The following is a 22892-nucleotide window of genomic DNA, read 5'->3' on the forward strand; positions in this document are numbered from 1 at the left end:
GCGCCAACCTGTGCCGCGACCGGAGGCGCCCACTTCGCACAGCGCCGGCCATTGTCGCGCGCGGCAGGTGCCGAGTTGAATTTTTTTGCGCGGTGCTACCTTCTTGTGGTGAGACGCGGTCCCCGTCTGGACGGCGTCTGCCTGGGAACTTCCGCAGCCGTGCTCTCAGCGGCGCGCGTCAGCCTTGGAGGATCACAGGCCGCAGCCGGCCAGTAGCGCCAGTTTTTGCCAAGGCGCAAGATACCGGTGCCGGCTTCCAATTGGCACCTGCGATTTTTTGCTCGGGGCTCGGTATGCAGTTCGGGGGGCTCTGGGAGAAGTCGGAGAGGAGGCGGCAGCTGCGGCGCAGGACCAGCGAGACGTCTCCGACAGACACCGACTCGCCTGGGAGAAACGGTGGAGTGCCTGGGAGAAACGACGGAGCGGCTAGGAGAAACGGCCGGCGCCCTGAGAGCAGCGAACGCCAACGGCACGATTATATAGGAAAAAACGAACCGGTGGCTGCCGCGGCAAAAAACGCTCACTGCACGGCATGCTCCTGCATGTCGTTATAGGTATCAGGAAGAATTAAAAGAAATATATACCTAGTTACATCTGTACAGCATTTGCATTGCATCTCAAACGAAAATGGTGGTTTCGTGCTGATCATGACGCATCGATATTTCATCGTCATTTCAAAATTTTAAGGGAGAAGCGATCAAAGTTTGCATCAACATAACACGTGTTTCCTTTTTTATATCCAGTGAAAAAGAAGTATAAGTGACCTTCCCAAACTATGAGTAATCTTGACCGTACAAAAAGCTTTTTAACATGTTTGCATCCATGCCTTTGCAACCGCATTTTAAATGTGTCGCTTATTGGCGCTGCACAAACGATCTTCAGTTGTGTGCAATAGACGTGTTTTGAATACCTACTTCAAAAAAGAATATGTGCAAAAGGAATACAAACCGTTTCAAAGTAGAAGTGTTTTGCATTTTAATGGTGAATAATTATTTGGTGAGCACTGTAGTGAATGGTGAACAATGGTGAACAAACAATGAGCAACAATGGTGAACACTATTAAGCACACGATAAGTTAGGATCTATGATCCCACTGGATCCTACGTGAAAAAGCTATATGTTGGGTCTATGATCGTAATAGGATCTAATGATGAATCAAGCAGAGAGATATATGATCCGAGTGGATCCCACCATATTCAACCTGTGAAACCAAGTTTCCAGCCGGTGTCATGTCAACTGCCACCAGACTTTTGCATTGTCCCTCGTATAATCATATAATATCTCATTGGACATTGAAACAAGTGATTATAGAATATCTTAATGTCGACAAAAATGAAGCAAGGATCTATGATCTCACCGGATCTCTCGGCAAAGAACAGGTTCGGACCTATGATTTCTGTGGATCTCGCGACATATTAGAGAATTGGATCTATGATCACATCAGATTTGAGATCAAGATCCGAGGGACCGGATTCCAGATCCAGTTTCTCGGATCCGTGCGCATGTCTGCCTCACACACGGCGGTCCAGGCCAACTCGGCTCGCCGGCCGGCCAGTCGACTCGACTCGCCGGCACGGTGTACCGCGGGTCACCTAACCCGCAGGGGCAGCTGGCAGCCAGCGCTGCACTGCGGGACCGACCGGTGCGGTGCGGCCGTCCGCTAGGCGCTATGGACCGGACAGTCGGCAGAGAGCCCCCAACTTATCAGAGTTGCTGCTCCATGCTGTTGTGGAATGTTTTTTTTTTTAAATAAGATGCGGAAGTAAGGAGGAAGATAAGTCCGGCCTGGCCCTCTGAATATATACGAAAGCCTAAGGGCTGAGGCTGCGCTTCATCCGCTTCTGTTCTGGGTTATAATCATGTGGAAAATGGAAAGTAGCATCGAAATGTGTCCACATTACAAAAAACGAATCCGCTTTAAACTATGATTTATAACGTTTCACGAGCTATAAAAGTGCGAATATACCACACTGAATGACGGGCAGAGACCGTGCCATCGCCAGCCGAGCAGTGACTAATGTTCCTAAGGTTCCTTGACCCGGCCAATCCTGCCAGTGGGACCGCTGAGGTGACCTGCAGTTGCAAAAAGCGCCCGCGCATATCCGCCCATTAGGAGGCTGGCTTCTTGTGCTCCGCAGTCCCAACCCAGAACGTGACGCCCCAAATACGGGCGCGGCTCAGCCATCTGAAATATCGCCACTTCCGCGTGCTTTTTCGGCTCATGAGGAGGTCGCCACCCCGAAATCGCGCCTGTGTTGGCCCTGTGGTCGGCTCGTTTTATCGGGATTAAATTTTATCTGCGCGCCCACAAAGGTGCGGAGAAATGGTCGATTTAACGGTCGGCTTGCGGAGCGTCCCTTGTAATAGAGCAGAGACTGGAGAGGAGAGTTATCACTGACCCCGCACAAAGGACCACCCAGCCCGGCCCGAGACGGCGCAGTATAGGGGCGGAGCTGTGTCCGACAGCCTCCTGCACGGCGGCTGGCCCAGTGCATTGCACGGGATGCTCCGGAAAATTTAAGTAGCCGCACATGCTGTATTTGTGCGGGTGCTTAGGCATAACAAATCGGAATAAACTTAAGGGATATCGTTTCAGCCTAGTTCTTGATATTATGAAACGGTTACTATAGCAGCTTAGGGTGGACACGTTTCTTCACTTACTTTTTCAAGGACCCTTTCGGAAATCCAAGGTGATTGAAAAAGTCAAGTGACGAAAAACGTCCACCCTTATGTGCTACTAAACTTATTCTTCATATTCACTGCGTTTGCCAACCATAGCTCGGGACATTTAATGACATTTTATCTGGATAACGAGTGATGCAGAAAGCTTGGTGCTGGGAAAATGTTGCGTTACGTCTATTTTTGAAGAGCCTGGGCAGCGACTCTCGTTGCAAATTAAACAATTAGCGATCTTAGGAAACTGCCGACAATTTAAAGCAAATTTAGACAGCCGAATTTATGTTTAGTTGGCCACAGTTCTTGTTCGCCACACAACCGTACTTCCGTTGGGTGTCTTAGCATGTTCTAAAAAGGAATTATTTCGGTGCATGAATTGACATTTTGTCAATTAAAAAGAGAAAAAAGTTGCGATAATGACAGCATAAGGGAGTTTGCATTTATGCAATCACTGTTACATTAACATGGGATATATAAAATGATAAATATCCACATAAACTCGTATTCTGACTCTGAGCGTATACTCGTAGTCGACTACAGAATAATGTTCCACTCCTCAGAATTATCAGTTGACTTGAGCGCTAACTTGTGCCGTTTATCACGCAATTAAGCGTGTCGACTGTCGATGTGAGCTTGGGACAAAGCCAGTGGCGGATCCAGGATTTTCACTGGGGAGGGGCTGCAGGTCATAATTGGGCGCCGCGCCCCGGATGGGCGCCATAGTCGCATCGTATTGGCGCTGAAATATTGGCGCCCAGTGGCCCTGACAAGAGGCGCCCAGGATCAGTATGTACAGTGACACCACACGATTGGAAATATCGGTGCGGAGCGTACTCACTGGCGGATCCAGACTTGCGTTTTTGGGGGGGCCAACTCCTGCAAGTAACCAAACCTAGGGTACCCCCAAATCCTGTTTTCTCATCGGATTTAGGCCACTTATTTTTTCGTCACAGCCCTGAAACGATATTTTTTTTTAACTAAAAATAAAAAAAAAGAAATGGTAGCCCACCCAACCCGAGCCTAAATATTACTTTGAAAACACTTCAAATTGCTTTTGTCGACCAATTAGCCCGCTCCGGGTCGGTGCGTGGCGCAGCCTTCGCGGGCTGGGAGGTGTCGGTTGGACCCCCTGCCGTTCGGCCCCTGATTAAGCTAGAGCTCGCGGAAAAAAAACAGGCGTGTTGCCCGTGAGTGACGAGACGAAGCCGATGATACCCGATTTTAAGGTCCTTGGTCATTGGTTGACCTTCCAGGGCGGTGTTTCACGGTCGTGCTGACAGCCGCTGACAGCGCATTCCGCGAGCTAAGGTCAGCCTTCGGTAGTGTTGTGGGTATAGGCTTGTTGATGTCTCCATTGAAACCAAAAATGCCATCAGCGCTGGCAGCGGCTGGCAGCGTGCCGTGAAACACCGCCCAGGTCAGGTCACAGACCCAAAAGACGGGAAAATCAGGACCTGTCAGAACCTCCTAAAGTAAGGCTGTAATACGTTTTTTTTTTTGGTGCTGATCACAAATTTCATGTTAGTTTGGATCATAGATAATGTCTTCATGCGTTTAGACCATGTCGGGGCAGGTCAGGTCAGATCAACCAGTAGGAGTACTTATGGGCGTCCGTATAGCAGGTGTCCACTACCACTGGCAGCTACGTAACATGATACGAAGGCATCAAAACTACTTCGTAAATGTTCAAATGGCTGCAAAATGCTAAATTCAAAATCAGCTAAACGAAACTATCCTAGAAACATGTTAAACTCGGAAAAGTGCACCGAGGTCATCAAAGGTCAATGACCTGACTTGACCGTAAGGTGACATTGGCATCCGCCCTAATGCGTGGGAGCAACATCATATCACATGTTTGAGCGTTTTAAACCACGAAAAGACTATAAAAGCGCGGATAATGTGAGCCGACATACGCCGAATCGCTATTCCGGCCAAACATGGCCTCCAACATGGCCAAACAGTCTCGAGAAATAGGCCACAAGTCAAAGTTCACTTGGGTCAGGGTCAGGAAATTTTCAGACTTTGTCACCATGAGGGTAATAAAGTTTCGTCGCGATCGGCTTCATGATACCTTACACGATAACTTCACACGTCGATCGAGAGTTAAAGCATGGATGAAGGAGAACCAGGGGATGAAGGTTCTTTCATCCATGGTTAAAGTGTGCAATAAGAACTTCTTGGGTGAAGACAAGACCAACACTTTTAGCAAGCTCACAGATTTTTTACGGAGCGAGCGAAGCGAGCGTAGTCTTTCCTTAGATTAACGGAAATTTCTGAGTATGAGCGGCCGGCCGGCCGGCCGTGGTCACGCTTTTGCGAGGCTTATATCTCAGCAACCACTTGACCGATTTACATGCGGTAATTTTTGTAGGGTAGCTTCATTCCTTCTACCAAGTATTGCACTATTCCTGATGCATGTGGGTGACCCCTTATGCACGTGCCACGTGCAAAACCAAGAGGTGTCACTTTTGTAATTGTTGCAATATCTCGGTAACTACTGGGCCGATTGCGCTGAGAGTTGGCATGTAGGTAGGCACCCACTAGGCAATGCATATCCATGTGCCAGAGTTGGGGTGCTGCTGCACGTGCGCACGTGCAGGGGTCGTTTCCAGATCTCGAGAACGGCTGGACCGATTGCGCTGAAATTTGGTACACGGTTACGGAGCAGTTAGTAGGGTGCCGTGCACAAGTCAGTTGGGACCCATTTTGCACGTGCGCACGTGCAGGGTGCCGCTTCCAGATCTCGAGAACGGCTGGGCCGATTGTGCTCAAATTTGGCACATCGCTAGAGACCGGTTAGTAAGGTGCCGTGCACAAGTCAGTTGGAGGTACCCCCTCGCAATTTCGCACGTGCAAGGCCCACCCTCTCGCTCGCTCCGTTAGTCGCCCCAAAAGGCGTTATACTGGTGATACGGTATTTTCTCTCTACCTACTACGCCCTTCTCACATTCATTTTTCTTAAGTGTTTTTGGGGACAAAAAATATATGTTGTTCCCCTTTCAGGCTTGGGGGCATGACCCCGTGGCCCCCCTGGATCCGCTAGGCCGAAACTAACTAGGTCGTTTTCAAACGGTCTGATATTTCAGGTCATAGTTTGCAAACGGCCGGTGTTTTCAGGTAGTTTCATATGGCCTGACTGGGCCAGGCCGTTTGCAAACGGACCGAATTTTCATACGGCCTGTAACATATATTCAGATTTCGACATCTGTCGTAGCATCAAATGCTGATGTGGCGCACTCAAAAGCCGGAATTGGTCCTTGGATGCCGTAAGGACCCTTTTAAGAAATAAGTGACCTGACTGACCCTTAGAGATTGGCCTGAGCTGTGACCGAAATAAGTCTTTTACCGTTTCGCAGGAAGGGACAAAAAGGTCCCTCATATGCTTCTTGTACAATTACGAAACAAAACAAGTTTTTTTTCAACGAAAACTCAGTGAGTTTTCCTAAAAAAATTATTGCGCATATTCCGTGAATGAAAAGTTGCCGGGTCATGTCAGGTCAGGCTGCCACAGCAAGTTTGTTAACTTGACAGCTCAATCGATATTTATGCAATAAGACCTTCTCGGGTGACGATAAGACATGACGACACTTTATGAAGGAAGCTAGTAAACCGGGTAGTTTCTCCATAGGCGCGGGAACCGGGGGGAGGGGGCAGTGGTGGCAGCTTGCCCCCCCCCCCCCCCCCAACTCTGTGGCCGTGCGGGTGGTGCCCCCACAACTTTCAGACAGAATACCGCTCCTTTTTGCAAATGTTTTCTTTTTTTGTTGAAAAAGCCAAGGGATGAAAAATAAGTGGCCTAAAACCGGCGAGAAAACTATATTTGGGGGATCCTATAGGTTGATCTCTATCATGGTGTGACCTCACCCCCCCCCCCCTCTAAAAGTAGTTCCCGCGCCCCTGGGTTTCTCTACGCTATTGAATCACGCTGCTGATTCTAGTAAGTATCTACTACACAACCTTCTCACATTAATTTTTCTTCGAGCGTTTTGGGGGGCCAAAAGATATGTTGGTCCCCTCTTTCAGGCTTTTTGGGCCCATGGCCCCGGTGGCCCCCTTGAATCCGCCAGTGGGGGCGGTGCCCCCACAACTTTCAAACGGAATACCGTCCTTTTTTGCAACTGTTTCTTTTTTTTGTTGAAAAAGCCAAGGGATGAAAAATAAGTGGCCTAAAACCGGTTAGAAAACTAGATTTGGGGGGACCCTAGGTTGATCTCTATTATGGTGTGCTCCCCCAGTCTGAAAGTAGTTCCCGCGCCCCTGACTTTCTCTACGCTATTGAATCACGCTGCTGATTCTAGTACACTGAAAAAAATCGGGGAACCCCATTTCTTACAATATGACACCCCATACTCCAAAATACTCCTAAATTAGGCTCCGTTTTCATTATTTTAGGATGTCATGGGTGTTGTGACACCCGACACGGGAGCCCCATTACCTTTTGACGCCCCAAAAATGTACATGACCCCCTTGGGAGAGGTTCGGCTAGCGAACTCCCCAAAAATTGCAGGCCAAAAAATTGGAGTGTCGCTGAGACACCCCCGTCGAAACCCCTCTGGGGTGTCATTATCCTGGAGTGACACCCCGTGTTGCATTCCAAAGTGTCGCTGCGACCCTCAGTCAGGGGCGTACCGCCCATACCGCAAATACCGCAAATGCGGTATGGCTGGCTGCGACGTGCCCAGGGGGCCCCCTTGGGCAAAAATAAAAAAAAAATGGAAAGTGCCCTCGCGGGCCGAAGGCCCGCTAGGGAATCTTTGCTCGCTATCGCTACGCATGGAAATGATATATATGGTTGGCGAAAAAAATTTGAATTCGCGTGGTGTTTTGCCTGAGCCGATTGGACGTCTAGAAGTTGAGATATACGCAAAAAATCTGTTCCAACCTACAAAAGTTCTTGGTTAAAAAAGTTACCGTGTCATACGATGGTCGTGCACACTACAGGGCGCCGCAAGGCCGCGAACGGAAAGAGTAACTCCTCACCCGGTTATAAATATAGTCTGAGATTCTCGTTCCGAACGCACCTGTCCGTGCTTCTATCCTCAGGATACTGAAATCCTTCTCCTCCACGCCACAACCCCATTCCGGGCTGGGCAGGCAACTTTATCTCATGCGGGCTGCTCCCTTGGAGCGGCACCGCTGCTCCTGAGGGAGCGCACCCCGTAGCCGGGTGCAGTGAGTGCCTTGGGGCTGGGTGGCCTGTCCTCTGGACGGGCTCAGCCCCGGCGACTTACTAGGGTGCCTGCCCAGACCAATGTCTCCCCCTAAATCCTATCATCCTTCCGGCTCTGCAATGGTCTTGTCGACCGAAAGGGCCTAACCCAACAAAACAAACAAACAAAAACGTTCCGAACGGGCTCAGCCCCGGCGACTCACTAGGGTGCCTGCCCAGACCAATGTCTCCCCCTAATTCCTATCATCCTTCCGGCTCTGCAATGGTCTTGTCGACCGAAAGGGCCTAACCCAACAAAACAAAAATTCCAAAAGAATTAATAATATAGTATACATCACAACTTATAGTTACAACACATTGGTGCGCAATGGTCCAAAAGGACCGAAGCACCAAACAAACATAAGACCAAAAAGGCAAAGTTCCGAAAGATATTAAACTCTCGCTGGGCGTTTTTCGGATATATAGGGGAGTTGAGGTGCTCTGAGCGACTCCCTGCTGAAAGCACGCGGTTCCCCGCGTGGGGGGTCAGGAACAAAATGGGGAGTTATATCAGAAGAACAGGGGAGTCGAGCTGGTATATTTTACACCCTAATTTGGGAGCTTCACACCCTGTCGGGTGCTTAGGGACCAAAAAGGGGTGCTCGGCTGATATTTGAGGGGTGTCACCTGGAGTCTAACGGAACCCCATGTGGGCCGGCGCTGACCCCCCTTTAGCGGCTGCGACTCCCCACTATGCGTCGAAACCCTCCTGGGGTGTACGCCAAACACCCCATTTATAATAGCTCAGCGACTCCCCTCAAAACACCCCACTCGGGTGTTATTTTTGACATGACCGTCAATACCCCGTACAGGGTGTCATTTTTTCTTTCAGTGTAGGTATCTACTACGCAACCTTCTCACATTAATTTTTCTCCAAGCGTTTTGGGGGGGGGCCAAAAGATATGTTGGCCCCCCCTTTCAGGCTTTTGGGGGGGGCCATGGCCCCGGTGGCCCCCCCCCTGGATCCGCCAGTGAGCGTACTGAAACGACGTTATTCGACTGATTTTTGCATCCTAGTCCTAGTATGCGGCACTCCGATGAGTTGCGAATTGAAAATTGGCGCCACTGCGCCTTCGGCGCAGTGGCGCCAGTTTTCCTTGGGTGGGGGCTGCCAGCCCCCGCAGCCCCCCCCCCCTGGATCCGCCACTGGACAAAGCTATAATTTGTGAACTCAGCCCGTGTGATGCGGCACAGCCTACCACTCCAGGCAAATAATTGCCTGTGAAAAGTGGAACATCATTCTGTAGTCGACTATACAGGCTGAATCCTTTTGCACCTTTCTTACTTCCGATACCTGAAGATACCTGCGACTTCGATCAATTGCTATATTTTGCGGGAGGTATGCAAAGCTCGATTGCACCCATTTGACAAGCACATTTCTGAAAAGAATGAGAAATGAAAAGTGCGGCATTTATTGGTGTTTGAGCGCAAACAAATGTGAAGCGTGATTTCACTCTACCGTATTGGGGCAGATTCAATTACATTTTATTAATAATTTACGTTTCGAGTCAGTAGGTACTTTAGTCGTCAACATACCCACAGGACGCACTAATGTGACTGGCGCGTCATGGGGTAGTCCCATGTGGTATTGGGACGCCCGGGGCTCTCCTATGCTGGTGACCCTGGTGCCTGGTGCCGTCCGGCTGATGCTGCTTCTGGTGCTGGTGTCTGAGTCGCACCAATCACCAGCGAAGCACCGCTCTAAGAACATCGTGCGCCTGCTGAACACTGCGGAGCACCATCTGGACGATGCCGCCATCTGGCAGGTGGCCGAGTTCCTCTCCAACTACACCAGCCTCCCCACTGAAGGTAAGGTCGTCACGGTGTTTTTACAACGAGAAGGCCTGTTTTAAAACACATGTCTTTACAGAACATAATCTCCTCTTGCATTTGTGTCGTAAAGGAGGCTCGATATCGATATAGGTGACGTTTATCCGGAGGAGTTCGATGATAATACGTAGAGAGCTGCTGTGAGGGACTATCTCACTAGGATTTTAAGAGCTCATATAATGCTAACAATTTCTCACGATTAATGCAATGTGGCTTGTGCGGTTCGTGTCGCATTTTGTCAGTTGTTACGCCTGAACTTTTTCATTCGCTTGACAGACGATGTAAATGCCTTGGACATAAGTGTGCGACGGTTCATCGCTGGGCCGGGGAAGTCAAAAGCCGAGATCATCTCCCACAAGTCGGTCCCGGTGAAGTCCGTCGACTCCAAGCAGGGCCAGCTGAAACTGACTATCGAGAAGGTGCCAGATGGGCCCAAACCGCACCGAACCAGCACCAAACGACCGCCGGTGCCCGACCCAGCCGGCATGGCGCCCAATCAGAAAAAGGACGAAGACAAGGCCGGGAATAAGGGAGGCAAGAAGGGCGACCGTCGCTCGGCCAAGCGGTCGCCGCGCTCGGCCGACGACCCGTTCTACTTCCTGCACCACCTGCGTCCCGACCTGCCGGCGCTGGACAGAGTGCTGGCCGAGGAGCCGCCGGAGGAGCAGGGCGCCGACGAGGTGCCCTCCACGGTCCCGCCGCCCACCCCGGGCCCGCCGGCCGTCTCCGAGGGGCAGCACCTGCAGACGCTCCTCAGAGCTATGGTGGTGTACGGAGAGGCGGCCGAGGGCGACGAGGGCACACTGTCCGCCGTCAGACAACTCGTCGAAGACGGGGTCGCAACGGTGGAGCCGCTAACGTTCCGCAAAGGACTGAGCAATATCGTCGAGGACAAGTCAATTTTGAAGAACCGGCGCCGCCGGGAGGCTCGGAGTCCCGATATGTCGCGGTTTACCGACTTCATGGGCAGAGAGAGGTACTCCCAGGAGCTGATCAACAGCTTCCAGCCGGGCGGCAAGCGACATCTGTCCATCAAAAAGGAGCTCCGGGAGCCGATTGACGTTGACCTGGCCGGGGTGGCCGTCATGTCTGCCTCTCTCCGAAAGCGCAGCGCGCCGGAGACCGAGCTGCCCTCTGCCGGCCTGGACGAGCAGCTCTCCACGGCCGAGGTAGATGGCGTCAGCCTCGAAACCAGTCGGCGAGCGCAGCGCGGCGGCGGCTCAGAGACCAGCGGCGCTGCCGGGCAGCCCAGTGGCGGCCCAGAGACCAGCGGCGCCGCCGGGCAGCCCAGTGCCGCCACCCACGACAGACAGCCGCTCCCGGCCCCGGCTCCGGCTCCGGCGCGGCGGCGGCGCAGCGCTCCGGGCACCCGCCGCGTGCTGGACGATATCCGGATCGCGCCCCAGCTGCCCGATCTGATGGATCTCGATTCGGAGGACGTGCTGGAGTCGGAGCAGAGCCCGCTGCTGCCGGTGCTGGTGACCTCCGGAGAGGAGGACCCGCTGGAGGTCACTGAGAGGGCCGCGCTGGTGTTTGAGGACACCGGTCAGCGGGAGACGTGGGGCCCCTGGGGCCGCTGGGGGCCCTGCTCAGTTACCTGTGGGCCCGGACAGAAGGCCCGCTACAGACACTGTGTGATGGGCCCGCGCTGTGAGCCGGGGGAGAGGGAGTCCGACTTCAAACCGTGCTTCCGGAAGTCGTGCAGTATGCCAGTACCGGATGGACTGGTGGACGCGTTCAGATGATTCAGTGCCGACTGCTGGCGTCTGTAGGACGCCGTGGTGTCGGCACGATGAGTAGGTGGCTAGTGTTTATAGGAGTAATCCATAAAACAGGTGGCATTGGTGACGTCCTCGTCTGATCACAGATATCTGGAACACATGCATAGTGCATATCACAAACTTGCGTATGTTCGTTCATCGCTCAGCATACCCACCTTTGTAAAAGTAATCGAACAATAAGATTGAAATACTGATACCCGGATCTTTAATACAGAAAAGAAATTATGGACACACGGGGTGATATGACGATCAAAGAAATGCTCGAGTCAACGCCCATGCTCGTCGAAGTCACCAGCTGAAGGATCAGATTAGAAACATTGTAGCTGAGTGCTCCACCGGACACCGGGCCACGCTAGTTTTGTCTTCGCCTGTCCCGCCGTTGAATTCGCATACCTATACCAATCATTCGAGCCCCCCCCCCCCATAGACAGCGATTCATCGCGAAAAACATCCGGGGACCGTGGTCACTGGCTACAAAAGTAGTGTTTCATGTCCAAGGCCGCAGCAACTGGCAAGAATCGCAACACGCATACTGTGCTCCGGTCTGCATTGCTGTACAGTTCGCAGTTTCGTTTAGTTTCGCAATTCAGCATCCTAAGGACGAATGAAATGGAATGTGCAGTAGGTCGAATAGTGTCTTATGTTGCTGGAAAAGTGAAAATGAAACCCAGACGCGGATGGACAAAACCTAGCTCACCACTAAAAAGTGACGACTTCTGTGCTGGTTTATTCAAAAAGAGGGGGTACAAAATATAGCCGGCTGCCCGAGACCCAATAGCTTCTCCATCGAATAGACTCATCGAAACTCATAATACAGCACAGAGTATTTTGGAGGGCAGCGGCGGCCGAGTCGGCCGGAATCCCCTACACGCCGGCCGGCCGGCCGCCGCCGCCGCTGGGCCGACTGATTCCAATATAGCCGTCTGTCCGTCCGCGCGGCGCTGGCCGCTGCAGTCCCGGCGTCCCCTCTCGGCGAGATCAGCCGCGCCGTCTCCGGTCCCGGTCTCACCTCCCGGCCGTGGCCGCCACCTCCGCTCACTGTCCGTCGCCGCCCGCCACCCCGTGCCGTCACTATACGATCGTTGCCGCGCCATAGTGTTCCTTCTGTCACAGTTCTGCAGTTACGTCCGAGCCCGCCTCCGGGCGGCGACCTCTGCCCGCCACTGGCCGCATCATGTCCGCTCACACAGACACACCCGCAATGTAGTCCACCAGAGTCCAGGGAAAAACACAAATAGCGGCCGCGCTCACTGCCGAGTCGCCGCCGGGCCGCGCAGAACCGCGGCCCGACCGCGCCGAATCGCGTCACTGTAAATCGCGCCGCGCCGTCATCTAGCGCCCGTCACGGTCCGTTTTGCACTGAAGGCGGCGCGAGGCGGCCGTTTAGTTGTCTGGGGCCTCGGCGGCCGCCGACCGGCCCTCCTGGTTGGAGCGGCCGCCCCGCGGCTGGAACTGGCCGTCACCCCCGCCCCGCCGGCCGCCGCCGCCGCCGTACCTGCAACGGGAACAGACGCGACTGAAGTCAACTGCACTTATAAATGACACTCTACTGGCTTCACTTCACGCATACAAATGATCATTAATTCAACAGCGACCCGTTTAGCTGACCCGATAGCAAATACTTTTTCATTTCGGTACACTCTGCTCCAGTTCGGAGCCACAAAAATCTGACCTGCCAATTCAGCCTGGTGGTGTCGCCCGGTGCACTCACCCCCGGTTGTACTTGTAGTAGTAGCCAGGGTTGTATACCAATCAAGTCGATTGAATTGATTGATTTGTTTCAACGCGTATTTTGAGTTGATTGGATTGAGTCGATTGACTTTTCGAGATGACTGGTTGACTGACTCGTTTGACTTTAGCGACTGGTTGACTGATTTGATTCCCGAAAATTAGAGTGACTCGTATGATTGAGTCGATTGAATGGAAAGTTCAAATAAGTTTTAGTTGACGAAAATAATGACACCAATTGATGACATCAAAGATCACAAAACTACACTGAAAACTGCTTGTCATCACAACTGCAATATCAATATGAGGTAGATGGCCAAATAAAGAACAGGGCCTAAACATGAACAGCCAACTTTGACTTTCAACTGCAATAACTGCTCCAATCCTGGTGATAGAACCTGGCGATGCACCTACCTACCTTTCTGCACTCAGCAGGAAACGTTTATTTTTTTTTTTAATCCAGGTGATAAAGTGCAAGGCCCTATATACTAATAACGTGTGATTAATTAATAATTCACATCTCCACATCTCCTCAGAAATAACCCACTGAACTCTATAAATATCTGAAACCCCTACAAAATAACTATTTAGAAACTATTTATTTCCTTATTACATAGAAACTTTGAATGGCATGGCAATTTATAATTTTAAATGACAATATTTTTATAATTCTTCTGTAGGTAGGTAGGTATGTAGGTAGCTAGGTACACCAGACTGCTATGGACACTTTTCCAAGTTGGTGGGGGCAAAAAACCTAATGTATGTCTTGGTTTGAGTCGTTTGATTGAGTTGATTGATTCCTTTCATTGTCGCGTTTGAGTCGATTGAATCAATTCCCGAAAACTGTTCTGACTTGATTGATTTGATTGGTTTCCCAAATTTGCCGTGATTGAATTGATTGCTATTGATTGAGTCCTATACAACCCTGAGTAGCCCCGGTAGTCCCCGGTGCACTCACCCCCGGTTGTAGTTGCAGTAGCCCCGGTAGGTGCACTCACCCCCTGTTGTAGTTGTTGTAGTAGCCCCGGTAGCCGCCGCGGTTGTTGTAGTATCCGCCCCCGCCGCGGTTGTTGTAGTAGCCGCCGCCGCCCCGGTTATTGTAGTACCCTCCGCCGCCGCCGGGTCCGCCCCGGTTGTTGTAGTAGCCGCGGCCGTAGCCGCCGCGCCGGTACGGGCGCCGCGTGCCCTCCACGCCGAACGTCTCCAGGTTCTGTTTGCGCTCCTTCTGCCAGTCCTGTCGGCGCTGCCGGTTGCTGCGGGCGGGGGCGGGGGCGGGGGAGGCGGTCAGCGGCGGCCGGGGCGCCAGGGGGCGGTACAGACCCGCACGGGAGTCAGCGCCCGCCTCCACAGACGGGTGGCCCGGTTGTCGACAGGCGGGGCTCGACCCGTCCACCGGCGGCCAATCAGACTCGGCCGGCGGACGGGGAGCCACCGCGTTAGCGTGCAAGGATGTCAAACATCATACTGAGACGGTACTCTCGAAACGGCGGACGCCCGTGTCCCAGGATCCAGCACCTACCATACGCTTCCAGTTACTCATTTCAAGCAGATTAACGACAAAGGCAGCGAAAATCAGCCACATTAATTATGGCAACGCAACGATTCTGTCCTCTCCAGAAAAGTTGAATAACAAAAACTGAGCGTAACGATTAAAGGTAAGCCACGACGTATCCAGCCGAACCAACCCGCCCCGGGACACCGGGTGCGTCCGCCGTCCCTCCTCCCCGCAGTCGCCGCCCGTCCACTCACTCCCGAGCCTTCTCGATGGCGTCACAGCTGATGTTGTCGAAGAACGACTTGGTCTTGTTGTAGAAGACGGGCGGCTCCTCTGTGGATGTCTCGTGCAGCTCTCCTTCCTCAGCCGACTCGTCACCGCCAGCGGCCTCGCCGTTCTCCTCCTCACCGCCGGCCGGCGCTGCGGGCGGCAAAGGGGGCGGTTGGAGAACACGTCGAGTGGATGGTGGGAGGACACAGCGGACACAGGTGGTGAGAGAACAGACGGACATAAGTGGTGAGAGAACAGACGGATACGGGAGGGTGAGATGACAGGCGGACACGGGACACGAATAAACAGACGGACACGGGAGTCGGGACGCGAGTAAGCAGCTGGACTTAGGACGCGAGTAAACAGCCGGACACAACGGACACGGGTTAGCCGTTGGGAGGACAGCCGAAATCGGCCGAAAGTTCGGCAGCCGGACCGTGAAGACAGCGATAACAGCCGGGGCAGACAGTCCAGGGAGGGTGGACACAACAGCACACTTGATGGCCAGGGTCAGCGGACACACACTGCAGTCTGGACAGCGCTAAGCTAACGAACGAATGATAAGTCAATTTACCTACATCCTCTTGAACAGCACACACTTTACATACCAATCGGCAGCATTGGCGAAAAAATAGCCCGATTCTATCGAACAACCGACTTTTGGCGCCCGACTCGCCTTCCACAACGGGTTACCGGTACGGTACGGGTGGACCAATTTCGAAACCAGTGCCGACCAGCCACCACCAAACAAACATTCCAACTGATAATAGACTCAGCCACCCCCCTGCGCAACATTCCCCGCACCCTGGGACGGCAGGTTACCAATCAAAGCTGTTTAAAATGAAGTTGTTTCCAAAGGCAGCGTGCCAGACGAGAATGGACTCCAAATTGTAGGCAACAATGATGAGCAGATACATATTTCGGACGCAGCCCGCAACCCGTTTCATCCAAGCCTTAACTCCCTCTCCCATCCACTCACTGATTTTGGTTTTGGCCAGCTGGGCGGCCAGCTCCTCGAACTTCTTGTTGGCCTCCTCGAAGTCGAAGTCGCCGTCGAACTTGATGGGTCGCGCGCTGACCTGGAAGGTGCCCCGGCTCTGTCCGCGGCCGCCGCGCCGCCCGCCGCGCTGCGAGCGGTACCCGCCGCCGCCGCCGGCGCCGCCCCGCTGGTAGTTGTTGTGGTAACCACCGCGCTGCTGGCTGTAAGGCGCGGGGATAGAGCACGGTCAGAGCTACTCTGCGGCGGAGTGGTCGCAGAAAACAAAAAACAAAAAGGGTTAACCTGAATATGCATCAGTGACTAGCTGAACAAACCAGCCTATGGCACAAAAATTCGTTGCGGCAGCCTTAGACAGAACGACAAATCCACCTTTTAGTGAGCCTCAGAAAAAAAACAGAAGCTTCAGTGACATTCTGTAACTTAGCCGAATTGTAGCTAAATGAGTGCCCAAAAGCCCCCGTTGCCACTGTCCCATCTGTCTTCTGCTGGGTGGTGTATGTCGGGGTGCGAGGTGACGGACAGTCCAGCTCAGTGGAACTGACCCGTCACGGTGCCGGTGCTGCCGGTCCTGCTGGGTCTGCACCCCCTGGTCCATCGTCGGAGAGCGGCGCGACGGCGTCGTCGAACGAGACGAGCCGGCCAGCAGGTCACCGCCGCCCGCTGCCGGGGGGAGAGGAGAGGGTCAGCAGCAGCACCACAGGTCACCGCCGCCCGCTGCGGGGGGAGGGGGGTCAGCACCACAGGTCACCGCCGCCCGCTGCGGGGGGAGGGGGGTCAGCACCACAGGTCACCGCCGCCCGCTGCGGGGGGAGGGGGGTCAGCACCACAGGTCCCCGCCGCCCGCTGCTGGGGAGAGGGGAGGGTCAGAAGTTAGCACTACCCGGCAGGTCACCTCCGCCCGCTGCGGGGGGAGGAGAGGGTCAGCAGTTAGCACCGCCCTGCAGCTCACCTCCGCCCGCTGCTGGGGAGAGGGGAGGGTCAGCAGTTAGCACCGCCCTGCAGGTCACTTCCGCCCGCTGCGGGGGCAGGAGGGGAGGGGGCTAACACCACATGTCAACATTGACCGCTGAAGAGAAGGGGGAGGGCGAATAACAATTACGAAGTCATGACACGCTACACTAGTCGGCTGGCCATAACATTGACATCACACTTGGTTCAAGTTATCAACTGCGTAAAGAACACTTTGGGAAAAAAGACAGATAAGTCTAAACAGAAACATCACAGCAAAAAAAAACTTTCGACCGAGTAATGTAAATGGTATTCAAGGATCAAAAACTTCTCCTTATAGAATTATTCTGCAAAATTACGTTCATTCTGAACATTTGTCCAAGCCTTTCTCTAAGTATAATATAAAAACGTTTTCAGTGGTGGTTTACAAAAGAGTGCAGTGGAAGTGAGAAAGGACAAGCACAGTGTGCTTTCATAAATTGCATACAGCAAATCACCTGAACTACTGCAAATGTGAAGCGTAAAGCATGTCGAAACCAAAACTAAAAATGGCCATCAGAGGAAACCGGACAGCAAACGAAAATGAGGAATAGTCAGCTACAGCTCAGCATCTTAGTTCATGCAGGATTAAGCAGTCAAGCACTGAATAAAGTGGCTAGTGGTGGAGCAGAATCGTAGGGATAAAATGGAGCACTGCTTAGCAAAGAAATAAAATGAAGCGGGGTGTATTAACAGCATGGGAAGGAACTTGACAATTTTTGACGTTATTCGTTTATGAGCTGGCGACAGCATATTGAATTTCAGTCATTTCTTTTGACCGCCCCCAAATCACTCCGATTGGCAATGCATGGTGTCAAATTATTCTGCCTTCAGCTGGAGGATTTTAGCGTTGAAGCTCTGCGTTTCAACAAGTCCTAACTTTTTTCAAGAACATGTTCTTATCAACGAAATAGTTTTCGTTCAATTAAGAGACACTCCCATTCCCGATAATTTTCGTTCAACTAAAAGACACTCCCATTCCCGGTGAGGGCGTGGCATGGGGCTGGGTGCTGTCGACTGGAGCAGACCGTGTGCGGTGGGACGGGAGCGTGCCGTGCGGTGGGTGGGTGGGTGCGCGCGGTGCCGGTACCTGGCGGCTGGCCGGGTGCCGCATAGTCCATCATTCCGCCGCCGGAGACGAGCGGCGCAGACTCACTGGATGAGGCCGCCGGCACGGCCGCCGACACGGGACCGCCGGGCGCCGCCGCCGCCGGCGGCAGCCGGCTCACGGCGCCGCCCACGGCCGCAGACGCCGGCGCCGCCGCCGCCGCCGCCGGCGCGCCGTTCAGCCCGTAGCCGGCGGCCGGCGCCGGGGCGGCCGCCGCTGCCCCGAACGCCGGCTGCTGGGAGAGGCGGCTGCCGGCCGCCAGCGGGCCGCCCGGCGCGCCGCCGGAGCTCGTTGATGAGCCCATCTGCCGGCACACGGACACACAGACGTCGGTCACTCCGGGTCACACACACACACACACGACCCGCGCACCAGCCGGCGCCGTGAGCGGAGAAATGGCCACCAGTACCGAATCTGACCGCGATAAACAGACTAATTTGACCCCTGTATCACATTGCAGCAACATATCCACAGTCATCCTGCATGCTGCGGCGAAACACGAGAAATGCGCCACTATCAGGTCCCTACTGGCTCAATACCACCTGTTGGGCCAGTGGAGGTTCAGTCAGTGATCCTCTTACGATGCAAGGACAGTGTGTTACCGAGACCCTCCTGGTCACTGATCCAACAGGTGGACATAAGCTGCATACCTACTGACCAGCGTCTCATAATGGCTCACCTCCACGATGGCGGGGTCGTCGTAGGGTTTCTGCACGCTGCATAGCTTGATGTCCTTGATGTCGGAGCCGCGGAAGACGATGAAGTCGTAGATCTCATCGCGCTCGGCCACCGGTCGCTCCGTGGGCCGGTCCTCTGTGCCGAACGACCGCACTGGCGACAGAGTGAGATAAACCGTGTCAGGAGTACAGTTCTCCACAGCAGCAGCACCAGATACAATGTGACAAGGGAGTCAACTGTACACTAGATCAGCACAGCAGAGCTACTCAGTACTCACCCAATCATAGAGAAAGCTGGTTCTGAGCAGCTGCTAATCCTAAACAAAACAGGTGCCAGCCATATACAGGGTGTCTCAAAAGTTCGTTTACACATTTCCCATGTCAATAAAGCATATAAGAACCGGTCAAAAATCTAAGGTTTTGGTGTCCGTGTGTACACTAGACAAATATGCATGCTTTGACAACTGATTCGGAAGGTTGGAAACCAAACCTTTTGCTGTATCTCCAAAAATATTTGCCCATACCGATTTTCGTCACTCCGTCAGCTGCCGGAGGCTGATAAAAGGTTACCAGCTTTCAAGCTCTTGTAGGGGAATCCCCCGCAGTTTCTGCGTCGGATTTAGGTTTGACGAGCTCCCCGGCAACATCCGCTTCTCCCTGAAAGCCGATAGCTTGCATCGACACCATCCGTGAGTATTTTGTAGGTCTTCTCTGGCGCTAACTCCTTCATGAATGACTGGCGCCGACCTCCCAAGCACCATTTTCCTTTTCAAAACAACCCCATTCCTGAACAAATGGGAAGTGCCAGGGGCAAATTTTTCGCAGCATATCGTAGCAGAATGTGTCGGCCATCTGTTTCTTAGACACATTTTGCAAAATTGGCAAATCCCGAACGCTCGTCATTCCCAATGCCAAGACCTTCGCTGGGTTCCGGAGTGTTTTCCTCAGGAGAGGTTCTGCTTTGTAAACGGCCAAAACCTGTCCATCGTGCGGTTTTGTCCAGATTTTGTGTGTAAAAGAAAGCTATTTGCTCCAGATCTGCCTCTTGAAACTTCGTTAGATAAAACTTTACAATAATTGACACTTTTGGAGGGTCACTTGTCCTCGGCATTGACGATTTTCGCATTATTTTCCCTCAAAATTTAGCGTTATAGATATTATAAACAATTTTAAATGATATTTTGTCTTTATTTTATGATGACCTGCAATTTTTGAAACTGGGTAACCTCTGTCTGTGAGCTTCTAGTCAGTTTTCAATAGTTAGGACTGCATTTTCAGCTGCTTTCCGGAGCACGAGTCTGCTGCGGTACAAGGGTCGTTCAAAGCGCTGTTAGTCTCGCATGGTTTTGTCCTTCAAAAATTTTAGCCACCGTTTTTATTAGATGACCATCATGTTGTACTCATCCTCGCCGACACTTTGCCATGTGTCATTTCCGACCTAACCATTCCCATTACTCGTGAAGCAGAGAGTTTCTCAGCCGACCCGAGTATGCGACCTCCATTTTCATGCCTGATCCATGGTCAGAGGTGAACCCTTTTTGTTTGCTCATGAAGGGTCGAATGCGCTTGAAAACAATGAAGCTGCTTGAGGAAGGTTGTTACCAATGCCCATGCAAAATTTCGACTGTTAATTTCATGTTGATTCAGAATTATTGACAAAAAAGCATGGCTGGTACCTGTAAGCGAACTTTTGAGACACCCTGTAAAAAGGAAGCAGTTCTGCCTTGAGGACACTGCTGAATGTGCTATGCCAATTGCAAGATTCCCAATATCTGTGACTGACATTTTATCCAGAACAAGAATAGAATACAATTTGTTAGTTCATGGGGGAAGTAGGAAATGCTTCCTTGCTTTGATTAATAATGCTGGCATCATTAACAATTATTGCTTTCACAATTATGCCATGTCCATGTGAGCCTGGTACAATGAGTTTCTTTACCTCTAGTTATTTGGCAATTATGTTTAATGGGTAGAAAAAAAAAATTAAAAAAGTAATCCTGGCTATTATCTGATGAATGCAGATTATGTCTAAGTAAAATATGAGACATCAAAATACCAAAATAGCAGATACCTCAAAATTGGTTCAAACTAATACAAAAAAAAATGTGAAAAACATTACTAGTTTTGAGCTTTATGTTATCTATATAGCTTTCTGAATTGCAAAACAGCTTGAAGAAATGCATTGAAGTGTTTGATAACTAAAAACTATTTTGTATTTTGCTAGTAGCAAACAATCATGATTATTGTTCAGTTGCCAGTGCCCACTCTGGTAACAAACTAAATGACCTAAAACATGAATAAAACTGATGAATACTCTAACCAAATCATTCCTAAAAATCAAAAGCAGACTTGAATAAAAATATACCAAGTGAAAATGGACCAAGTGAAACTATCAAATGCAACTGGAAACACCATTAACCAGTCATAAACAGTCCTTAGGAACCCATAGATTTTTCACAACCATTTCAAATAAGAACCATTGAACTGAGAAAAGTTTACAAAATAAGTGAAACCAGCAGGCTTTCCAAGAGGTGATCTCCAAACATCTAGTATGGCAGCAACCTTCCCACAAGACCAATGGGATCATTTTTATATTTTACTCATGGCTAAGAAAATAATGCTAGGTACTTCAAAACTTATTCAGCAACATTCAGCAAAACATTGCTTTCCTTATCTTTCCATTGACAATGAACTCTACAAAGACAGTGTCCTTGGCTATCAAAAGCTGCCCAGATAAATATTTGGAACACACTTTGCTTGAGTAGGTGAAAACTAAAAGGTCAGGTCAAAGTCATGTCAAAGGGAAAACCTGCAAGTTTCCTCAATATTCTACAAGTTTGCAAGCTCCAACTGGGTTCTGAAGCACAGCCCACAAGAAATGGGCCAAGATGTATGGCCTAAAACATGCTAATAGGCAAGACAAGATACAGTACACAGAGTCATTAAAAGTTGAAGGTCAAGGTCAAGGTCAAGTAAAGCCTCCAAAGACCATGGTAAGCTATTGAACAGTGTAGGTATGTGTGATATATTTTCCAAATCATTTTACTCATAGAACCCAGTGGGCATACCTACTAAATTAGTGATAGGTAGACCAGAGTTCGATGCATTATTGGTCCAAGTTAAGTCAGTCAGGCCAGGTCTGTCAAATTTTGATGTCTATTCTTCCTGAAAGGTCTAGAACTTCCTAAGATATATTTTTAATGCACTGTGAATTACTTTACCAAAGCATCAAAACCTTCTGAATCTTTAAACATGGAAATGTAGGTTTAGGTTTAGGTTAGGTTTAGGTTTAATCGGATGGGCTGGCATAGACTAGGTGTCTAATCAGTGCCCACGTCAGGTATAAGGTAGGTATACTGGACTGATTGAATCTAGGGTATAGCCGTTTGCGCCATGAATTGGTCAAGCTGGTTTTTGAAAGTGTTAGTGCTGTTTGCCAGTACAACATCTTCAGGTGCTCACCACATGTTTCTGATATACAAGAAATAAGTAATATACAAAAAATAAGTGATCCAAAGGAGCCTTTGGGTCAAACAGTGCAACATAACATAATATCACCTAAAATCATTTTCTAAAAAAAATCCAAACTTTCATTGGGTTTTAATGAAAATAGCAAATAGACATTTGACCAAAGATTAGGAAAGCTTGGAGTAGCCAGCTTGAATCATCAAGATATTCAATATTGGGGAAACATGGCATTGCAGGCCGAAGGGACGTGCCGACTTTATGCCCTCCCCAGCTGGCCCAGTGTTAGAACTCTGAAAAGAAATGCATATTCCCAGCATACACCAAACCTGGATTTTTTAATGCACCAGTCATTAACAGATAAACTAACTCACCTTGCGCAAGTGTCACTGTGCCTTGGACTGTATCGATGGTGTACAGAATTCCTTCATATCTGATCTGGGAGCTGGAGATGAGACTGATCCTGTTCCCCAAGTAGGGAAAGTCCGACATTTTTGTGTGCCCTTTCACACACTATATTTCTTTATGCCTAATAAACGCGAAAAGTATACGGACGACCCCACAATAACCATCAAACACAAATACAATGGAAGAAAGCCGGCCAAACACGCCAACACGCCATAATCCAGCAGCAAAGTGACGGTATCGGTTCTATCGATAGCGTCA

The 22892-nt window shown here is 51.1% G+C and overlaps 2 protein-coding genes across 5 annotated transcripts; one reads left to right on the top strand and one right to left on the bottom strand.

Moving 5' to 3' along the window:
- Positions 1 to 9220: 9220 nt before the first annotated feature.
- On the top strand, positions 9221 to 11692 carry LOC122378811. Of its 2 annotated transcripts, none has more exons than XM_043360322.1 (2): positions 9221 to 9694; positions 9992 to 11692. In XM_043360322.1, exons 1-2 carry the CDS (start codon positions 9466 to 9468, stop codon positions 11458 to 11460), a joined length of 1698 nt encoding a protein of 565 aa, XP_043216257.1. In that variant the 5' UTR covers positions 9221 to 9465; the 3' UTR covers positions 11461 to 11692. The 2 variants fall into 2 exon arrangements, with proteins under 2 accessions (XP_043216257.1, XP_043216256.1); XM_043360321.1 differs by having other exon boundaries at positions 9317 to 9694; positions 10001 to 11692.
- A 515-nt stretch (positions 11693 to 12207) lies between these two features.
- LOC122378812 (protein LSM14 homolog B-like) lies at positions 12208 to 22872 on the bottom strand. 3 transcript variants are annotated; one of them, XM_043360324.1, is made up of 8 exons: positions 22601 to 22872; positions 18764 to 18915; positions 18071 to 18388; positions 16532 to 16656; positions 15969 to 16189; positions 14974 to 15139; positions 14223 to 14477; positions 12208 to 12991 (listed from the first exon to the last, which is right to left on the bottom strand). In XM_043360324.1, exons 1-8 carry the CDS (start codon positions 22716 to 22718, stop codon positions 12880 to 12882), a joined length of 1467 nt encoding a protein of 488 aa, XP_043216259.1. In that variant the 5' UTR covers positions 22719 to 22872; the 3' UTR covers positions 12208 to 12879. The 3 variants fall into 3 exon arrangements, with proteins under 3 accessions (XP_043216259.1, XP_043216260.1, XP_043216258.1); XM_043360325.1 differs by having other exon boundaries at positions 16532 to 16649; positions 18067 to 18388; XM_043360323.1 differs by having other exon boundaries at positions 16532 to 16652; positions 18067 to 18388.
- Positions 22873 to 22892: the final 20 nt, after the last annotated feature.

Source organism: Amphibalanus amphitrite, unplaced genomic scaffold (assembly GCF_019059575.1).
Source record: "Amphibalanus amphitrite isolate SeventyFive unplaced genomic scaffold, NRLGWU_Aamphi_draft 000065F_arrow, whole genome shotgun sequence".
In the NCBI taxonomy this organism is placed as follows: domain Eukaryota; kingdom Metazoa; phylum Arthropoda; class Thecostraca; order Balanomorpha; family Balanidae; genus Amphibalanus; species Amphibalanus amphitrite.

Coding starts and splice junctions, on each gene's coding strand:
- LOC122378811 (XM_043360322.1), top strand. CDS start 9,466: ATGTGGTATTGGGACGCCCGGGGCTCTCCTATGCTGGTGACCCTGGTG. Junction 9,695..9,991: donor CACCAGCCTCCCCACTGAAG/GTAAGGTCGTCA, acceptor TTCGCTTGACAG/ACGATGTAAATGCCTTGGAC.
- LOC122378812 (XM_043360324.1), bottom strand. CDS start 22,718: ATGTCGGACTTTCCCTACTTGGGGAACAGGATCAGTCTCATCTCCAGC. Junction 18,916..22,600: donor CACAGTGACACTTGCGCAAG/GTGAGTTAGTTT, acceptor CTCTGTCGCCAG/TGCGGTCGTTCGGCACAGAG. Junction 14,478..14,973: donor GCCATCGAGAAGGCTCGGGA/GTGAGTGGACGG, acceptor CCCCGCCCGCAG/CAACCGGCAGCGCCGACAGG.